Raw genomic sequence first — 20038 nt, 5'->3', positions numbered from 1 at the left:
CATTGTCGAAATTTCTTTTGCCATTGTTACGTTTAAAAAAATAAAATTTAAAACAGGTCTCTTCTTGAGGTTTACTGCACACACCTCAAATAGGTGTTTGTGCAGGAGAATTTTTTTTTCCATTCAAGTCAGAGCAAAAAGTTCTTCCATCTTCTGTACCATGAAGGAAGTTTCCATTTAAGGACTGTGGTAGCAAAACCACAAGGCTCACTTGAACCTGTGTTGTGGAGAGATGTTGCTGTGTAGACAGTCTGTGAACCACTTAGCTAGCTCTTTTCTAAACTGAAGCAGACATGCATCCTGCTCTCCAACCATTCTTGAAAGGGATGGGTAAATCATTCCATCCCAAACAGTCACTGCCACCGACACCTTTTGTTTTGTTCCACAGTAGTCCAGCCTAGAAGTGTGGTGCTTGAGGACACAGAGGAGATAGATAGCTGATCAGCGGTGGTGTGTTGGGAAGTGATAGGTTCTCATCTCATTGGCTCATGGCTTGGCTCCTGAGGAAAAACACATTTTAGGAAGCATTTTGGAGTATCCTAAAAGCCCCAGTGGCAGAGTTAAGTGCTAGTCCCCTTGTTTCCTCTTGTGAATATAATGGGTTGGGCATCACGGACATTCGTCCTTAATGACATTTATGGGCAAATAGGATAGTTCTTTAGGTTGCTGAAGATAGTTCCATGGTCACTGAATCCTATGAGTTTGTGCTCCTTTGGCTTTTCCATGAGAAACAGTATTTCTAGGAAGAAAACACTCACTACCTTAAGGACTATTGTTGGTCTACAGATGTTGTCTAGAGTTACTTGAGACCTGAGGAACAGTGTGTCCAAATGTATTTCAAAGACCACTTATAACAGAATTCTTTATGATGCTTCTTTTTTTTTTTTTTTTTTTTTGTATTTTTCTGAAGCTGGAAAGGGGGAGAAACAGTCAGACAGACTCCCGCATGCGCCCGACCAGGATCCACCTGGCACGCCCACCAGGGGCAAAGCTCTGCCCCTCTGGGGCGTCGCTCTGCGGAGACCAGAGCCACTCTAGCGCCTGGGACAGAGGCCAAGGAGCCATCCCCAGCGCCTGGGCCATCTTTGCTCCAATGGAGCCTTGGCTGCGGGAGGGGAAGAGAGAGACAGAGAGGAAGGAGGGAGGGGGTGGAGAAGCAAATGGGCGCTTCTCCTATGTGCCCTGGCCGGGAATCGAACCCGGGTCCCCCGCCTGCCAGGCCGACGCTCTACCGCCGAGCCAACCGGCCAGGGCATGTGATGCTTCTTAAAAAATGCAAACTTCTGGATCCCACGTCAGACTTTCTAAATCAGAACTTTTGTGGGAAGAGCCCAGGAATCTGAAATTTTAACAAGCACCCTAAAGATTTCCTATGCAAATTAAAACTTGAAAATAATTGTCTGAAAGGGGCAGAATGTTAGGAGTTTTCTTCATCAGTTTGCCAAGTGAATACTAAACATTAGTAATGTTGTATCCTTTAAATGTCCTCTAAGGATTCTTATATAATAGTTAATATTTCATAGTTTCAAAACTTCATTCAGAAGGATTGCTTTCCTCCAGAGTTAATTCACAAAGACAGGGATGGAGGTGAGGAGAAGGAGAGCTGTTGTTTATTGAGCAGCTATTATATGCTTGGTGCTTTAAATATTTATCTGATTTAATCCTCCCTATATTTTGTTAATTTGGAATTACTAACCTTTATACATTAAATCAGAGAAACCCCAGAAAAAGATTTTGGTTTTAGTTTTTTTTTATTTTTTATTTATTTTTTATTTTTTATTCATTTTAGAAAGGAGAGAGAGAGAGAGGAGAGAGAGAGAGAGAAGGGGGGAGGAGCAGGAAGCATCAACTCCCATATGTCCCCTGACCAGGCAAGCCCAGGGTTTCGAAATGGTGACCTCAGCATTTCCAGGTCGACGCTTTATCCACTGTGCCACCACAGGTCAGGCATTTTTTTTTATTTTTTATTTTATTTTTTTTATTTAAAAAACTCCTTATATTGGAAAAATTAAATATACAAAAAAGTAGTCTGAATACTGTAATGAACTTTCCTATACCATCAGCTACCCTTACCAGTTAATGCATCGTCAACTCTCCCCCACCTCCCATATTATTTTGCCCATATTATTTTGTAGGAAATACCAGATACAATGTTTCATCTTTAATATTTCAGTGTTTCTAAAAGGATTCTTAAAAATAACAGTCATAGTACATGTATCACATTTGAAAAATGATTCTTTAATATTTTTTTAAATTTTTATTTTAAATAAAATAAATTATTAAATAATAATTTATTAAATAAATAAATTATTTTTTAAATAATTTATTTATTTAATAAATTATAAATATCATTTAATTTATAGTTTGTTTGAATCAGGATCCAAATAAGGTTTACACATTGCTACTGTCATATCTAAATTCTCTTTTTTACACATTGTAGCTCTTCCTGTTACATTAAATGCTGTCTTCATTTTAATAACATAATGACCAGTTTACCTTAGCTTTGAAGTTCAGACTTATATATCCCAATAACTATTTGACATGTCCACCTGGATGCCTACCTCAAACTTAACATGTTGAGAATAGAATTTTCTTTTTTATGAGAGGGAGAGGAATATCAACACATTGTTCCACTTAGTTGTGCATACATTGACGGCCTCTCATATTGCCCTAACTGGGCTTGAACGGGGGTTGAGCCAGCACCCCTGGGAGCTGGAGACCCTGGGTTGAACCAGTGCCTCGGTGCTCAAGGACGACACTTTATCCACAGCACCACCAGCCAGGGCGAGAATAGAATTTTCTATTTATTCTAGTTGTGCTTGGTCCCACTCTAAGCCACCACTGTTCTGCCTGCTTTATCCTACTCTCCTCCTTACTTTGCTTCATTTCTACCAGCCTTGTTTGCCTTTCTCACTCCCCAAATTTTGTTCTATTCACTGCTGTATTCACAGTGCCTGGCAGGTACTATTAGTTACTGGTAAGTGCTCAGTATATAAAAGTATTGATCAAATTAGTGAATGATGGTCCTTAAAACAGAGCTGGAGCTGTTGCATCTCTTTGCTGTGAGTGAAGGCTCTTCCCCTGATCTTTGTGTGGCCGGTTCTTTCTCATCATTCAGGTCTCAAAGCTTCAAAATCACTTGCTCAGTAAGATCTACCTTGAAGTTGCCTCCCAGTACTATTGTAGCTCCCTGTTTTATTATAATCTTTTTATTTATTTTTGAGGGGGAGAGAGAGAGAAAGAGAGAGACAGGAACATCAATGTGCCCTGACCAGGAATCAAGCGGCAACCTCTGTACTTTGGGAGGGTGTTCTTTTTTTTTTTTTTTTTTTTGTATTTTTCAGAAGCTGGAAACGGGGAGAGACAGTCAGACAGACTCCCGCATGCGCCCGACCGGGATCCACCCCGCACGCCCACCAGGGGCGATGCTCTGCCCACCAGGGGGCGATGCTCTGCCCCTCCAGGGGGTCGCTCTGTTGTGACAGAGCCACTCTAGAGCCTGGGGCAGAGGCCAAGGAGCCATCCCCAGCGCCCGAGCCATCTCTGCTCCAATGGAGCCTCGGCTGTGGGAGGGGAAGAGAGAGACAGAGAGGAAGGAGGGGGGGTGGAGAAGCAGATGGGCGCCTCTCCTGTGTGCCCTGGCCGGGAATCGAACCCGGGACCCCTGCACGCCAGGCCGACGCTCCACCACTGAGCCAACCGGCCAGGGCCTGGGAGGGTGTTCTAAGCAACTACGCTATCTGGCCAGGGCTGTATCGCCTTGTTTTATTTCCATCAATGCACTTATCACTACCTATTATCTTATTTTATTAATTTATTTCTTTGTTTTCTTTTTTTTTTTTTTTTTAATTTTTTTTTAAAATTTATTCATTTTAGAGAGGAGAGGGAGAGACAGAGAGAGAGGGGGGAGAGACAGAGAGAGAGAAGGGGGGGAGGAGCTGGAAGCATCAACTCCCATATGTGCCTTGACCAGGCAAGCCCAGGGTTTCGAACCGGCAACCTCAGCATTTCCAGGTCGACACTTTATCCACTGCGCCACCACAGGTCAGGCTAGAACTGTTTTCTTTGGTTGGTTCTTTATTTAGGCTGTAGTTTCTCCCGGTGTTTTGAAGATTATTACTGCCACCACGCACAAGGAAATACTAAAGGCTCTGAGCCTCTGAAACCAGACAATGTATTTCCATGCTAACTTTTGCTCGAATCGTCTCTGTAGCGAACGGTTACAGAACACAAATAATGAGCCAGGAGTTATGCTGGCTGCTGAAGACATAAAGTTAAATAGGCACGCTAACTTCCCTGGGGACAGTTAATGAGGACTTGGAAATACACAACTTGACTGCACCTATCTTAGGGTTTTTTGCGTTGCAGTGGTTTTCACTCTCCCAACCCACGCTGGGAATCTTAGGGTGAGCAGCCCCTGGCCCCGCCCACATCTTGTAGCACTCCTTTGGCTCCGCCCTAAATGGCGGCGCCCCGCCCCCGGCCGCACTAAACCCCAGGGGCGGGGCCAGCAGCAGCCACTCCCGCTCCCCCACGCGCCGCGGCGGCAGTGACGTGAGCAAGGCGCAGGGACCTTCGTAGCTGCTGCGGTTCCGTACAGAGGCCTTCCTTTCTCCGCGGCTGGAGTTTGTGGCGTCGCTGTGCATCTGCGCGCGAATTTCCAGTCCTGGTACCGGCCCGCGTCTGCCTGGCAGCCGCGCGCCATCGTCGCCCAGCGCCATGGCCGCGGCCGGTGGGCCCGGGGCGGCCGGACGCTGCCCTCGCCTCGGCGTCCTTTTGCTTCTGATCGCGGGCCCTGCCGTGGGCTGGAGCAGCCGTGGTGAGTGCGGGCTGCCCTCACCCCTTCCCGCCGCCTGTGGCCTGCGCTGAGACGCCCCGGGGACCGCAGGTTTCGCTCGCCGCTGTGCCCTCCTCCCTCCTTTCCCTCCCCTTTGCTGTGCACCTGTGCCCTGCCCGGCGCCTTTGCTCCTCCCAGACGTCCCACGGGAGCGTGGGGACTTGGGGACTCGGTGGGGCGAGACGTGCCAGTGTTCTTAGCGTCCCCCTTCTCCCTTCCCCGGACTCAGAATTTATCCGCCTTCACTTTTCTCGGGTTGCGGCCCTCATCCCGAGTCCGCCTGGAAAGCTCGACACACCTGCGCGTCTTGCTCTGTTGTCATGACTTGTCCCTGGCTGTTGTCATGGCCGCCTGTTGCTGGGCCTGGCGGTTTACTTGACACCGGCGTCCTCTGTGTCTCGCTTTAGTGGGCAGGGTAACAAACCTCTGGGTAGGTTAGCCGAACTCTTGCTTCTTAATCTGACCATTACAGCGAAGGACGTTGCGTAACGCCAGCTTTTTTCATTATCACCGTACTCTAGAATTTAAGAAATATTTTCTCATCTTATTATTATTATTTTTTTTTGTGATGGGACATAAGTGATTTTTAGGGAAAAGGTTCTTTCATATTACTATGTTATTAGAATTACTTAAAGAGGTTTTTTTTTTTCCTGAAGCTGGAAACGGGGAGGCAGTCAGACTCCCGCATGCGCCCGACCGGGATCCACCCGGCACGCCCACCAGGGGGCGATGCTCTGCCCACCAGGGGGCGATGCTCTGCCCATCTGGGGCATCGCTCTGGGGCATCGCTCTGTGGCGACCAGAGCCACTCTAGCGCCTGGGGCAGAGGCCCGGGCCATCTTTGCTCCAATGGAGCCTTGGCTGCGGGAGGGGAAGAGAGAGACAGAGAGGAAGGAGAGGGGGAGGGGTGGAGAAGCAGATGGGCGCTTCTCCTCTGTGCCCTGGCTGGGAATCGAACCTGGGACTTCTGCACACCAGGCCGACGCTCTACCACTGAGCCAACCGGCCAGGGCCTACTTAAAGAATTTTTATGGGCTCAATAATGTAATTTATAATATGTATATGTGTGTATATGTATCACACACGCACAGATTTCCATTTTAATAAATAAATGCATGCTCTTAAATTGGAATTAAAAAATAACTTAAACATTTAAAATTTCATTTCATTTTTGTTCTGGGGAGTAAAGATGTTGAAGCATGTTGAAAAGTGTACCAATATTGCATCTGTGCCTTGGTGATAGTAGATGCTTATACAATATTTTTATTTCTATAATTTCCTATGTTATTCTTAAATGCTGAAATGAGAGAAGGTGCTATATTGCAACTACTTGACTTTGAGTAACCCATTTGTTGTGGATGTTTTATTACTACTAAATAAAATGCTAGGTTGTATTTAAATGTATTGATACATTTTCCTTAATATATTCCTAGAAAGTTGTAAATAAATAGATTTTTATCAGAATTATTTAAAAATTGAAATGAATAAACTAGTTGAACCCTCAATGAATTCTTAAAAGAGAACAGTTTTTTAAAAAATTATTTTTATTTATTTATTCATTTTAGAGATGAGAGAGAGAGAGAGAGAGAAGGGGGGAGGAGCAGGAAGCATCAACTCCCATATGTGCCTTGACCAGGCTAGCACAGGGTTTCGAACCAGCGACCTCAGCGTTCCAGGTCGATGCTTGATCCACTGCACCATCACCAGTCAGGCAAAACAAAACAGTTTTAAGAGTTTAAGAGTCAGGGGGATTAAAAATAAAAAGGAATCAAATTTGAATTAATGGTGAACCACTTTCTGCTAACTCTCTTACTCTATGAAACTGTTGTTCTGGAAAAACAAGAACAAAAATGCCAAAATATTTGCAAAGTAAATGAACCAACTTTTATAAATTCTGCTTTGTCCTTTATTTTATGAAGCTATTTTATTGGGTTAAAACATTTTTTTTGTGAGAGGAGAGGAGATAGACAGAGTTCTGCATGCTCTTGGACCAGGATTCACCCAGCAACCCCATCTGGGGTAGATGTTGGAATCAACTGAGCTATCCCCCCAGTGCCTGAGGCCAACACTTGGACCAGCCAGCTGTCCTCAGCACCAGGGAGCTGAGGCTTAAACCATTGGAGCTACTGGCTTCCAGAGGTGAAGAGAGAGAGAGAAGGGGGAGAGGAAGGGGAAGAGAAGCAGATGGTTGTTTGTCATTTGTGCCCTGACTGGGGATCAAACCCCAGATGTCTGCATGTGAGGCGGACGCTCTCGCTTCTGAGCTAACTGGCCAGGGCCAATTCTAATTTCTTAATGTCAATTATTACTCATTTCATATTCAGATATTACAGTTCCAAAAATGTCTAAGTTAGTTTGCTCAAACCAGCACCCAGTCTAGCACCGTGCATCAGCTGGGATTGAATTATCTTTTAAAATGTAGGACAGTCCCTTTTTTCATGCTACTGTGTTGCTGGAGAAATTGAGACAGTTGTCCTTAAAATATCCTATATTCTGGATTCTGTTTTCTTGTGGTGGTGTTTTAGTTTTTTTACTTCCCTGTATTTAAAAAAAACTGGATTAGGTCCAAAGGATTAATTAGATTTATATTAAATACTTTTGGAGATTACATCACAGGAAATGCTGTAAAGTCAGTTTGTTCTACTATTAACAATGCCGGGATTGACTGGTAGATTATAGTGACTTTACCTCTCTTGTGAAGTTACATTTTTCCCACTTGTGACTAGAAAGCACGCTGTAATGCTACTTGGCACCATACCAATGAACCCGAAAATTCTGCCCTCCTGCTTGAGAGACAATCTGGAACACCCAGCCAGACTTTTCCTTCATTTTCTGCTTCTATCTTTTTGAGATACTGGAAGCTTTTCTAAGTCTTTCTTTTGTACGTCACCTGTTTCCCTCCTTTTCTTCTGGCAGTATTTGTTGGCAGTTACTGTACACTGTTCTAAGATTTCACAATGATATGCCTTTGTGTGGGTCTGTTTTGAGACCCTGTTTATTGGCTTTTAATATGACAGCTCACACCCTTCAGTTTGGGAACTTTTCTTGAAATATATCTCTGAATGTGTTCCATCTGATTTCTCTCCCCTCCTTTTTCTGGAACTCCTGTTGGCATTTTGGACTTCCTGAACTGGTCCTGTAATTTTCTGCCCCCCCACCCCCAAACCGACTTTCTTTTTGCTCCACTTTCAAGGAGATTTTATTACCTTGAACTTGTAATAGTTCTATTGTATTTTCATCTCAGCTGCCCTGGTTTTAATTTCTAAGAGCTCTTGTTTTGTTCTCTGAGTGTCCCCTTTCAAGATGATTGTTTTATGGATGCAATGTGTTATATCTTTGAGGCTATCATAGCTTTAAAAAATAAAAATATGTTCTTCTCCCTGTATAGTCTCTTTCCTCCAGATTGCTTTTGTGGGTTGTTTTGTCCTGGTTGTTGTACTCCATGTTAGGGAATTTCCTCATATTTTTAGTAATTCTTGGCTCTCTGCTCAAAATTAAGGATGGGAACCAAAAAGCTGATTGGAAGGTATCAATGTATGGTCGGTGCTTTTGGACTTGAAACTTTACTGTCAGGTGACCTGGGGACTGTAGGGTTACTTGGGTGGTTCTTATTTGGGAAAATTGATATTGCTGTATTTAAGTATTTCTTATTGGTTAGTTTACAAAGGGAATAGACTTCCAGTGTCTCACTCAGAGGGCAAGGGAATGGTTGCTGGTGTTTTGTGAGCCCTGTGGGCAAAGAGGTTTATGCTTTCGGCATGCAGAGTGCACGCAGTTACTGGGATCCCTTGTCCGTGTTTGTTGCCGTGCCCTCTGCTGTACCAGGTATCCGCTAGGACAGGGCCCTTCGGTTTGCCCTCTTCAGAGAGTGTCTCCTCACATTTCTCGGGGGGAGAAGGGGCAGTAGCAGCAGCATAGACTTGGGGAAAGATTCAGGGAATGACGCTGCTTCTCAAGTAGCTTTCACCTTGTAGTGCTTATTTTAGGCATTTCCAGTTCAAAAGTTGCCAATTTCTGTTCTTTTTAGGGATTCTATTACGTGAGATTGGTTCTCAGTTTTCTCCGTGCCTGGTTTGGCATTTGGCTTTTATTTCGGTCTCCTCACCGACCATTATACCACCTCCCGCAGGTTTTCACATTTCAGAGTTCTGTTGCTGTCTTCTTTTCTGTTTTATTTGATGTTGCTCATCTACATCATCAAAACAACCCGCTTATTATAGTTTTAGTGGAATTTGGGTGGCAGCAAATTCTGCTAATTTGACAGGTTGAGTATAGGGAACCAAGTGCTAACAGAATGGTAGAAAGTGATGTCTGCTATGAGCAGCAGTAAAAAGTGGATTGCTCACATCTGGCCTCTCGGCATCCATGAAGCTGGTACGGGTACTGGAACACTGTCAGGACACCCAGAGCTCCGTGACTGCTTGCTAGCCTAAGGACACAGCACTGAGTTTAAGCGCTGCTCTCCACACCTGGCTTGAGTTTACCTTTTGGGGACTTAAGCTGCAAGAGTTTTTAGAATCCCTTCAGCTTTGCAAGGAGGTGCACCACCAGTGTGAGGGTGAAATGGATGTTGAGTGAACCAGTCCACAGTCGTCTCCCATCATAATCCAAGGTTGAGAAGTAGAAAGACTACTACTAATAATTTTCTAATAATAAAATTATTTTCTAATAATATTTTAATATTCATTTATATACATGAATGCCAGTTTCCTTGTCTTGACTTTTTGTTCTTCACCCTCTTTGTCATTGTGATTTTTAATTTATAAAATAGTTTAAATATTTTTAATTTGTAAAGTTATGAAAGATTTGAAATACTTAAAAATGTACACAATGGACACCAATATACTCACTACCCAGATTTATGAAATCTTCACATTTTATCATATTGGCAGCAATCTGATACCCAAATCTCCCCACCCGCAAAGTAATAAAACATTAGAGATAGAGAGCTAAAGCCCCTTCTTTCCGTCTCTCCTCAGAGGTACTTATTTGAATTTGGAGTTCAATTATTCTTGCTCATGTTTTCATACTGTCATTATAAACATCATTACCTAGACATTAGCAATATGCAGTACTGCTTAGTTTGTTGTCAAGGTGTATGTAATGTTCTATCATACTAAACATTCTGCAGCTTGTTTTGCTTAAAATGTTTTTACTATTATCTAGTCTGATAACATGAGTTCTAGTTCACTAATTTTTTATTTTTATTTATTTTTTACAGGGACAGAGTCAGGGAGAGGGATAGATAGGGACAGACAGACAGGAACGGAGAGAGATGAGAAGCATCAATCATCAGTTTTTCGTTGTGACATCTTAGTTGTTCATTGATTGCTTTCTCCTATGTGCCTTGACCACAGGCCTTCAGCAGACTGAGTAACCCCTTGTTCATGCCAGCAACCTAGGGTCCAAACTGGTGAGCTTTTTACTCAAGCCAGATGAGCCCACGTTCAAGTTGGCAACCTCGGGGTCTCGAACCTGGGTCCTCTGCATCCCAGTCTGACACTAGCCACTGCGCAACCGCCTGGTCAGGCTCTAGTTTACTAATTTTAACTGCTGTAGAATATTCCACTGTATGAATAAGCCAAAATTTAATCCGTTCACCTGTTGACAGACATTTAAGTCATGAAATGTGCTTCAGGAACAAGGATGTATATTTTTTGCCATTTTAATTAACCATTAATGTTGTACCTAGACATTAACATTTCAGGTTAATGAACTTTTTCTGACTTTGCAAAAATTATGTTGAACTTGTGATATAGAAGCAGTTTGGGGGCCCCAGCCTGAAACGAGGGGAGGCCTTAAAGGTGTGACCACCTGTATTTTGTGCAAGACACCTGAGTGTTGTTGGTCTGGCTTTAGAAGGCTGTCCCATCTCTTTCTTAGTCATCCTCAAAAGATGAGAAAGAGCCTTGCTTTTAAGAGTATTTAGCATGACAAGAGTTTCATTAGGATGACTTTCTGCATTTGACAAGATATTTACTGTCTGTTCATATGTGTTCTTACTCTTTCAGACAGAATTTTGTTGCAGGATATAAAAGCTCTCACCCTCCACTATGACCGCTATACCACCTCCCGCAGGCTGGACCCGGTCCCACAGTTAAAATGTGTCGGAGGCACAGCTGGATGTGATTCTTACACCCCCAAAGTCGTGCAGTGCCAGAACAAAGGCTGGGATGGCTATGATGTACAGGTAACACTCACCACGTTGATGGCGGGCCAGATGGGCTTTTTAATTCAATGAAGTGTTTATTGGGACATTGCTCAGTATTCTTGGGAAGCCTAGGGCTGGGAGATTTGGAGGGAGGTAGGACATGGCTGCTAATGGATATAAAATTTCTTTTGTGGGCAGTGAAAATATTCTACGGTTGATTATGGTGATGGTTTTAGTCTATTCAACTCTGAATAGACTAAAAACCATTGAAATGGGTGAATATTTGGATGTGAGTATCTCAGTAAAGCTCTTACAAAAAATAATATAGTGTATCTGAAGTTGGAGAGAAGATAAATTTGTCTTCCTCTTACAGAAAGGCAATAGGACCAATAAAATCTATTTTAGCTGTGTCTCTTCAAATGTTGTTAAAGAGGCATGTTACCTATTCAGCTCAAAATATAGTTCTAAAATTTAAACTAAACCTGGGCTTTTTTATTAAAGTGGACATTTGCAAGGGTATTGTGGATTCTTTTTGCATTTTTAAAAGTATCTTTAAAAATAACTTTAGAGAATTACTTATAGGATTGGACCCTGGAATGCTAGTCAGCGGTTAAAAATTTGTGTAGAAAGTGTTTCTCACAGGTTATTTACTATCTCTGATACTATATGTAGCTATCAGATCTTTATATACTGCTCACAAAAATTAGGGGATATTTCAAAATGAATATGAAACGATAAAAAAAGCATTTGATTTTTTCTTATTAAGCAAGAACATCAGAAAAGCAAACAACAAATCAAAGAAAGTTGTTCAGTTATGCAAATGAGATGCAAACTCAACTTTTATTTCATTGGTGGAAAGTAGGGGTAGTCAATCTTTTTATACCTACCACCCACTTTTGTATCTCTGTCAGTAGTAAAATTTTCTAACCACCCACTGATTCCACAGTAATGGTGATTTATAAAGTAGGGAAGTAACTTTACTTTATAAAATTTATAAAGCAGAGTTACAGCAAGTTAAAGCATATAATAATAATTACTTACCAAGTACTTTATATCAGATTTTTGCTAAGTTTGACAGAATAAATTTTTATAAAACAACTTACTATAGTTAAATCTGTCTTTTTAGTTATACTTTGGTTGCTCCGCTACCGCCCACCATGAAAGCTGGAACGCCCACTAGTGGGCGGAAGGGACCAGGTTGACTACCGCTGTACTATACAGAAGGTTGAAAGTACTGGAGTATCTGCATGTTCCCTGATCCCCTAATTTTTGTGAGCAGTGTATATATGATACTGGGTTTTGAGCCTTAATATTAAAAAAACAAACCCGATTTTAAAAGGAAACATCTTGAACAACAGTGGTAAAAAGTTGATTTAGTAACTGCACCTGACCTGTGGTGGCACAGTGGATAAAGCCCTGACCTGGAATGCTGAGGTCGCTGGTTCGAGACCCTGGGCTTGCCTGGTCAAGGCACATATGATGAGTTGATGCTTCCTGCTCTTACCACTAGCCCCATCTCTCTTTTGCTCTCTCTTCTTTCTAAAATCAATAAATAAAATCTAAAAAAATTTTTTCCCTTAAAATTTGTAAGTTTTAGAGAATAATTATTATGTACAAAATATGTATAGCAATAAAATGAACACTCATGTACCTACCACCTAGCTTAAGTAGAACATTATTAATCATTGTCACACCAACAAATTCAATAAAAATGTTTGAAAAAAGAATGAAGGGGCAGAACGTCAGTGTCACCAGTGTCTCCGCGGCCCCTGGCGTGCCCTCCTCCCAGCACAGAACCACTCACCATCTGAGTGTTGTCTGTCGCTCCCTTGCTTGGTCTTGCAGTTTTACGACAGCTAGGTAGCCCGAGTGATAGAAACTGAAATAAAATCTTTTGGTCCTAATAACCTATTTCTACTTCTCTTCACAGTGGGAGTGTAAGACTGATTTAGACGTTGCGTACAAATTTGGAAAGACTGTGGTGAGCTGTGAAGGCTACGAGTCCTCTGAAGACCAGTATGTGCTCAGAGGCTCCTGTGGCCTGGAGTATGAGTTAGATTACACAGACCTTGGCCTGAAGAAGCTGAGAGAGTCTGGGAAAAGCTACGGCTCTAACCCTTTCTCTGATTACTACCAGAAGTTGTACTCCCCACATTCCGGTGGCATCAGTGGGTTGATTACCATCGTGGTGTTACTTGCTATTGCCTTTGGGGTTTATAAGTTGTTCCTTAGTGACGGTCAAGATTCGCCTCCACCGTATTCTGAGTATCCTCCGTATTCTCACCGTTACCAGGGATTCAGCAACTCGGCGGGACCCCCTCCCCCAGGCTTCAAGCCAGGGTTCACAGGTGGGTTGCCTGGGCAGTGGCACTGCGCAGGGTAGGAGAGGTGCGAACCCTGTGCAGTGTCTGAGATAGGAAGTGGTCGCATGGGGAGTCAAAGCGGATTTGTCTTCTCGTTCCAGGGTTCACAGGTGGGTTGCCTGGGCAGTGGCACTGCGCAGGGTAGGAGAGGTGCGAACCCTGTGCAGTGTCTGAGATAGGAAGTGGTCGCATGGGGAGTCAAAGCCGATTTGTCTTCTCGTTTCGGTTTTACTTTCAGTGTCTTTGACCTCTTTTGTTCTGTTTCTCTGTAAAGCTTTTCATTACTGTTTTCCGGCTGCATGGTTGAATTGTAAATCATCTTAATCAGAAAAACTTGATCAGATTTGATATTAATCATTTAGAATGTGACACTCTGTGTCACACCATACACAAACATTTAAAGTATTATAGATCTCAAAAGATAGAATAATTAAGTTTCTAAGTAAAAATATAGGCAACATTTGTCGTGACCTTGGGATAGGTAAAAATTTCTTGGAACACAAAAAATACCAGCCATGAAAGAAAAGATGGATAAATTAGACTTATTTAAATTAAGAACATCTAGTTATCAATGCCTGATCAGGCAGTGGTGCAGTGGATAGAGCATTGACCTGAGGTGCTGAGAACTCAGGTTCGAAACCCCGAGGTCACCAGCTTGAGCACGGGCTCACCTGGCTTGAGCGAGGGTTCACCTGGCTTGAGTGTGGGCTCATCTGGCTTAAGTGCAGATTTATCAGCTTTAGTGCCAATTTGAGTATGGGATCACAGACATGACCCAATGGTTGCTGGCTTGAGCCCAAATGTTGCTGGCTTGAGCAAGGGGTCACTGGCTCAGCTGGAGCCCCCCTTAACCCCCCCTTCAAGGCACATATGAGAAAGCAATCAATGAACAACTAAAGTGCCACAACTCAGAGTTGATGCTCTCATCTCTCTCCCTTCCTGTCTGTCCTTGCCTGTCCCTCGCTCTCTCTCACTAAATTAAAAACAAACAAACAAAAAACATCTAGTAATCAAAAGACAACATTAAGAGAGTGAAAAGGCAAGCTACACACTTGGAGAAGATATGACATATCCAACAGAGGATGCACATCTAAAATAGATAAAGAATTCCCACAAATCTAAGAAAAGACAAACAATCCAGTTTTAAAAATGGACAGAGGGCTTGAACAGTCATTTTTTTTTAAATTTTATTTATTCATTTTAGAGAGGAGAGAGAAGGGAGAGAGAGAGACAGAGAGGGAGAGAGAGAGGAGAGAGAGACAGAGAGAGAAGGTGGGGAGGAGCTGGAAGCATCAACTCCCATATGTGCCTTGACCAGGCAAGCCCAGGGTTTCGAACTGGCGACCTCAGCATTTCCAGGTCGACACTTTATCCACTGCGCCACCACAGGTCAGGCAGTCATTTTATAATAAAAGATAATATTCAGATGTCCAATAAGAATGTGAAAAGATGCTTAGCATTATTAATCTTCTGGAAAATGTAGATTAAAATCATGGTGAATTCATTATTAACTACCATATAACCACTATAATGGCTAAGATTAAAAAGACAGAACACTAAATAGTCAAGCTGGAACTTGCTGGTTGGAGTTAGAATGGTAAAACATATGCCTACCCTTCTACCCAGTAGTTCTATTCCTTGATAAATCCCTAGGTGAAATGCATGCATATGTACACAAATCATGCACAAGAATGTTCATAGCAGTTTTATGCACAATAGTCAAAACCTGAAAGTACAATGGCCATAAACATTAGAATGAGACAAATTGTGCTTTCTTTTAGCACAATGGAATACCACACATCAGTTTAAAAAAGCCCCTAAAGCCCCCAACCTGATATATGCAATAGTAGGATTGATTCTCCTAGGCATGGTATACCAGACACAAAAGAGTACCTACCATATGACTGTTTACAAAGAGTTCAAGATGGACACCCCTGAAGTAGGTGAGAGCAGTCTGAGAAATACTTATCTCTGATGTGTGGGTGTCCTATCTATTGGGAATCGTCATGAGGAGAAAGCCTAGGTACTAGAGATGTTTTATTGATGTGGGTAGTAACATGCATGGGTGCATATGTACACATATATTATGCTTTACATGTTTGATTAGCATACTTGCCTTCATGATTATTATACATCAGTTAGAAAAAAACTTCCTCTGAATAGAAGATACTTTTTTGGTCACTTTAAGACCTGACTTCCCAGCTGATGCAAACAAATGTCTGGCTGCCTCCACTTGCATTCCTCCTTAGACACTCAAGTGTAGCAGTCACCTGGAGCTTTTAGAGAGTTCACGCCGCCGCAAGGAGTGACTCTGACAAGTGGGAGTCATATGCTAGTAGCTCATCTGAAGCAGGGCAAATGTGACCGTCTAGATAGAGGACCCCCTCCCCCCCCGTCCTAGACTACTAAACTAAATCCGTAATTATAAATCCATATTTTATGAGTACACTTTTTGAATACAACTTGTTTATAAGTTGAGGCCTGAGTACTATAAAAAATAGTACAGTAGCCCTGGCCGGATAGCTCGGTTGGTTGGAGTGTTGTCGCAGAGTGCAGAGGTTGCTGGTTCAGTCCCTAGTCAGAGCACATAACTGTTCTTGTTTCTCTCTCTCTTTCCCTACCTCTCTCTAAAACAAAACGAAACAAAAACAACAAACAGTTCAGGTGAAATAATTGAAATTCCTTTTATCTTTGGTTCTATTGGCTATGTTTTGTTTAAATATGAATATGTAATATATCATTTTTATTTCTAGGACCACATGGTGCAACTTCTGGCTTTGCAAGTGCTTTCACCGGACAACAAGGATCTGAGAATTCAGGCCCAGGCTTCTGGACCGGCTTGGGAACTGGGGGAATATTAGGGTATTTGTTTGGCAGCAACAGGTAGGCTTTGAATTTATCTCACTTAATTCAACTTCTTTATTGAGTTGTTTTGCTTACAATTTTACTGGATTTGGTTTTGTTATGGAAAATAAATTATGGTGACATTACCCTATTCAATCAGATTATTTGGGGATGGGAAGGCATACTATGTGTGCCGTGATCAGTATTGTGTATGTTATTTTTTCATTGTGTTTCTTCTTGTGTCCTCTTTATACATAGTGTGAGATAGGAAAAAGAGTGTTCACTTGACATCTGAGAAAGTGATTAGGTGGGAAACAACACAACATTTGGGGAGCAGTTAGTGGCCTGGTTTGGTAGGAGAATGTGAGACGCAAGGCTGGAAAAACCTGGAGCCAGACTGTAGAATGTCCTCAATATTATTGGTAGTTTACGTGCAGATTTTGCTCCATTGCAAATTTAGAAAGAAAGAGCCATTTCTCCTTTCTACTTTCTTCCTCTATGGCAGCAGTTCTCAACCTGTGGGTCGCGACCCCGGCGGGGGTCGAACGACCAAAACACAGGGGTCTCCTAAAGCCATCGGAAATACATATTTTATTTAAAAATGTATTGTATAATAAATATGTATTTTCTGATGGCTTTAGGCGACCCCTGTGTTTTGGTCATTCGACCCCCGCTGGGGTCGCGACCCACAGGTTGAGAACCGCTGCTCTATGGCAATGACCATAATCAGAATTATAAAATAGTATTTGCTTCATGTTAATCCTGATATACCAGAACATGGTAGAAAAAAAAACACTTGATAAAGATGATTTTTTCTGATAGTTCAGGGATAAGAAGGTATTTAAAAGTTAAAGGCACAAGAAAAATACTTGATGTATATTTGTCTTTCTAGAGCAGCAACACCCTTTTCCAACTCATGGCACCACCCATCTACTCCCTCATACTCCAGCCCATGGAACAGCCATGCTAACTCGCCGCTTCACGGAGGCTCAGGAAGCCAGTCGGCATGTTCAAGTTCAGAGACAAGAACCAGAACAGCATCAGGTAAGAGCAGAACTACAGAAGTTCCTGTCATGTAAGAGTAGAATACAGAAATAGTTTTGGAACGTAAGAAGAAAATTGCATATTTAGCAGTCGTGGTTTTATTTGGTCTACCCACCAGAAAATAATAGGACAATTAACAAAGTATAGATCAGATTCATTCCTCTCACTTCTAAACATTCTTTAAAAATTTGACAAGGATGTGCTTTAGACTTCTGCCACTAACCATGGTTTTAACTAAAACCTTCCTGGATGTCGGTTTCCCTATCTGTTTAATTCTGTGATACCCAGGGATCCTTTAAGCTCCAAAGTGGAATTTTCTAGGTAGAAGTTTGAACTTTTTAAATTCAGTAAAACTTAAAACTATATTGAGGCATACTTCAAATAATTGTCAAAAATTTGATTATAATGTTTATTGCAGTTACTAAAGGGACATTTTGCAAAAAGCAAGGATACTAAAAAGAAGAACTCTTTGGAGTTAAACACGCAGATAATTCGCAGAGAATGGGAGGTGGTGGGTAAGGAGGCAGTTATGAGGTGCTGGCATTGAGTTTGTCTTCGGGCGGGGAGGTATAGAGCAATGCTTAGTTCTCGAAAGTGGTAGACTATATTTAAATATATTTTTAAATGTAAGAGTGACATTCTCATAGAGCTGCTGTGAATATAAATTAATACAGCACTTTTTGAAAAACTGTTGGGCATTACCTAGTTGAACGTAAGCATAAACCAAGACTCAGCAGTTTACTCTCAGATGTATAGCAACAGAAATGCATATGCTTGTACACTGAAAGGTACGTAATGTAAGGGACTTAAATGAAGAAAATCGTAAAACATTATTACCAAATGACCTAAAGAAAAACCTGAAAACCGTGGAGACTTTTTAGGTGGGAACACTTCCTTTGTAACCTGCCAGCATGTGTGCGTGTGTGTGCGCGTGTGCATGTGCGTGTGCGCGCATCAGGAAGTCCGAAACTGCCCGCACAGTGTTCCTACTTAGCGCTGGACTTGAGAGAGGCAGTAGGACAGGGCTTGGGCTCCACTGGCCTCCCTGCTTTTTGGCTTAGACTTGGCGGATTGCCTGTGCCACATTGGCCCCCACCGTAGAACACCCCTTCTTTGCTTTGCGGGACTAGCAGTTATCGCTGCAAGCAGTGCATAGGCTTGCTGACCGGGTGATGGGAGGGCTGGCTGGCCAGGCCCTGCACTCGGCCGTGCGTGGCCTGTTCCAGCAGGGCTCTCATTCTCTCCTGCCCTCGTGTCCCTCTCACTCATTTCCTAACAGTAAAGTGTATGACTACTGTAATTCTGTAAGCAGTTCTAGTGCATTAACACTCTAATACAAATTTTCCTCTTCTCATGTAGGATATGGTGGTACCAGAAGACGATAAGAAAGTAAAAAGTTGAAGTCAAACACTGGATGCAAAGTTTCTGACTTTTTATCACTTTCTCTTGGAAAAAAGTGCTACCAGTTAACAACTGGGAGAGGGGAATATTAATTCTATGGTGTTTTGTCTTGTATAGCTTTTTGTGTGCTATTATTTAAAGAGAGTAAGAGTTATTAATATGACAGAATACTTATGCAGAACATTGTGTTAGTGTAATATGCAGATGTTTATTACAGTTTTTGAGTAATTACCTTAGAATGCTGAAAATGTGTTGTTTAATTTCTGAACCCTGTGATGCCGTGAGGAGCAGTAAGAATAAACTTCATAGCAATAGACACCGAGCACACAATACGCAGTATCAACCCAGTTTTTGTTCATGAGTCATAACTGCATAGAAACAGTAGTGTATTTGGTATTCAATATTTGCTGTTCTCCAAACATTTGAACCAAGCTTTGGACTACTAATTATACTAGCCTGTGAGTTTAGATCACTTTTGAGCTCAGGATCTTAGAATCCTTCAGTGGTGGTAGGGTTCTGGTGAGAATTACCTTTTTAAAGAAAAGGTAGGGAAAAAAAAGTATCTAGAAGGCTGTGAATGATTGTGTGCTGACAGAAATTCTTGAAACTGTATTCATTTCTTAAGAGGTGAAGCTCGGATACTTCATCAGAGGTCTGTACCGCGAGGTGTGCAGTGTCTGGAGTCTCCAATGTAGCCGTCTGTCTCAGTCTTACAATAAAATGGCAGGATAAAAGCAAGGGCTTGGTCTTATTCTTTTTACCTGCTTTGGACACAAAATGATGTACCTTTTTACCATTTTTCCCAAAGGAAAAGGGGTTATGCAGAAGTTCTATCTCCCTAAACCAGGGGTCCCCAAAGTTTTTACACAGAGGGCCAGTTCACTGTCCCTCAGACCGTTGGAGGGCCGGACTATAAAAAAAACTATGAACAAATCCCTATGCACACTGCACATATTTTAAAGTAAAAAAACAAAACGGGAACAAATACAATATTTAAAATAAAGAACAAGTAAATTTAAACCAACAAACTGACCAGTATTTCAATGGGAACTATGGGCCTGCTTTTGGCTAATGAGATGGTCAATGTGCTCCTCTCACTGACCACCAATGAAAGAGGTGCCCCTTCCGGAAGTGCGGCGGGGGCCGGGTAAATGGCCTCAGGGGGCCGTAGTTTGGGGACCCCTGCCCTGAACAATAACTTCCCATGGTAGGCTTGCCTTAGTTACCAGTCATTTGGTAAATGTTTTCAAAAAAGTAATTTAAAAATGGCGTGGAAGGAAGCCTCTGCTAAATATTGTTGTTTTTTTTAAAAAGAAAAAATTAGATCTCCATGCCTTTGAAAGTTGCAGTCTTAATTAAGGCCATGTTTACCTTTTAGGAACTGCTTAGACACAAACC

At 42.2% G+C, this 20038-nt stretch overlaps 1 protein-coding gene across 1 annotated transcript; it reads left to right on the top strand.

Annotated features, from left to right (window-relative positions):
* Window positions 1-4516: 4516 nt before the first annotated feature.
* SARAF (store-operated calcium entry associated regulatory factor) lies at window positions 4517-19378 on the top strand. Its single transcript, XM_066380272.1, has 6 exons — window positions 4517-4819; window positions 10849-11027; window positions 12919-13336; window positions 16105-16234; window positions 17088-17239; window positions 18599-19378. The coding sequence occupies exons 1-6, from the start codon at window positions 4720-4722 to the stop codon at window positions 18622-18624; spliced, it is 1005 nt and encodes a 334-aa protein (XP_066236369.1). The 5' UTR covers window positions 4517-4719; the 3' UTR covers window positions 18625-19378.
* The last annotated feature ends 660 nt before the right edge of the window (window positions 19379-20038 follow it).

Source organism: Saccopteryx leptura, chromosome 4 (assembly GCF_036850995.1).
Source record: "Saccopteryx leptura isolate mSacLep1 chromosome 4, mSacLep1_pri_phased_curated, whole genome shotgun sequence".
NCBI lineage: Eukaryota > Metazoa > Chordata > Mammalia > Chiroptera > Emballonuridae > Saccopteryx > Saccopteryx leptura.
Note: the sequence above shows the minus strand (reverse complement) of the source record. Positions and strands in the feature narration are given on the sequence as shown.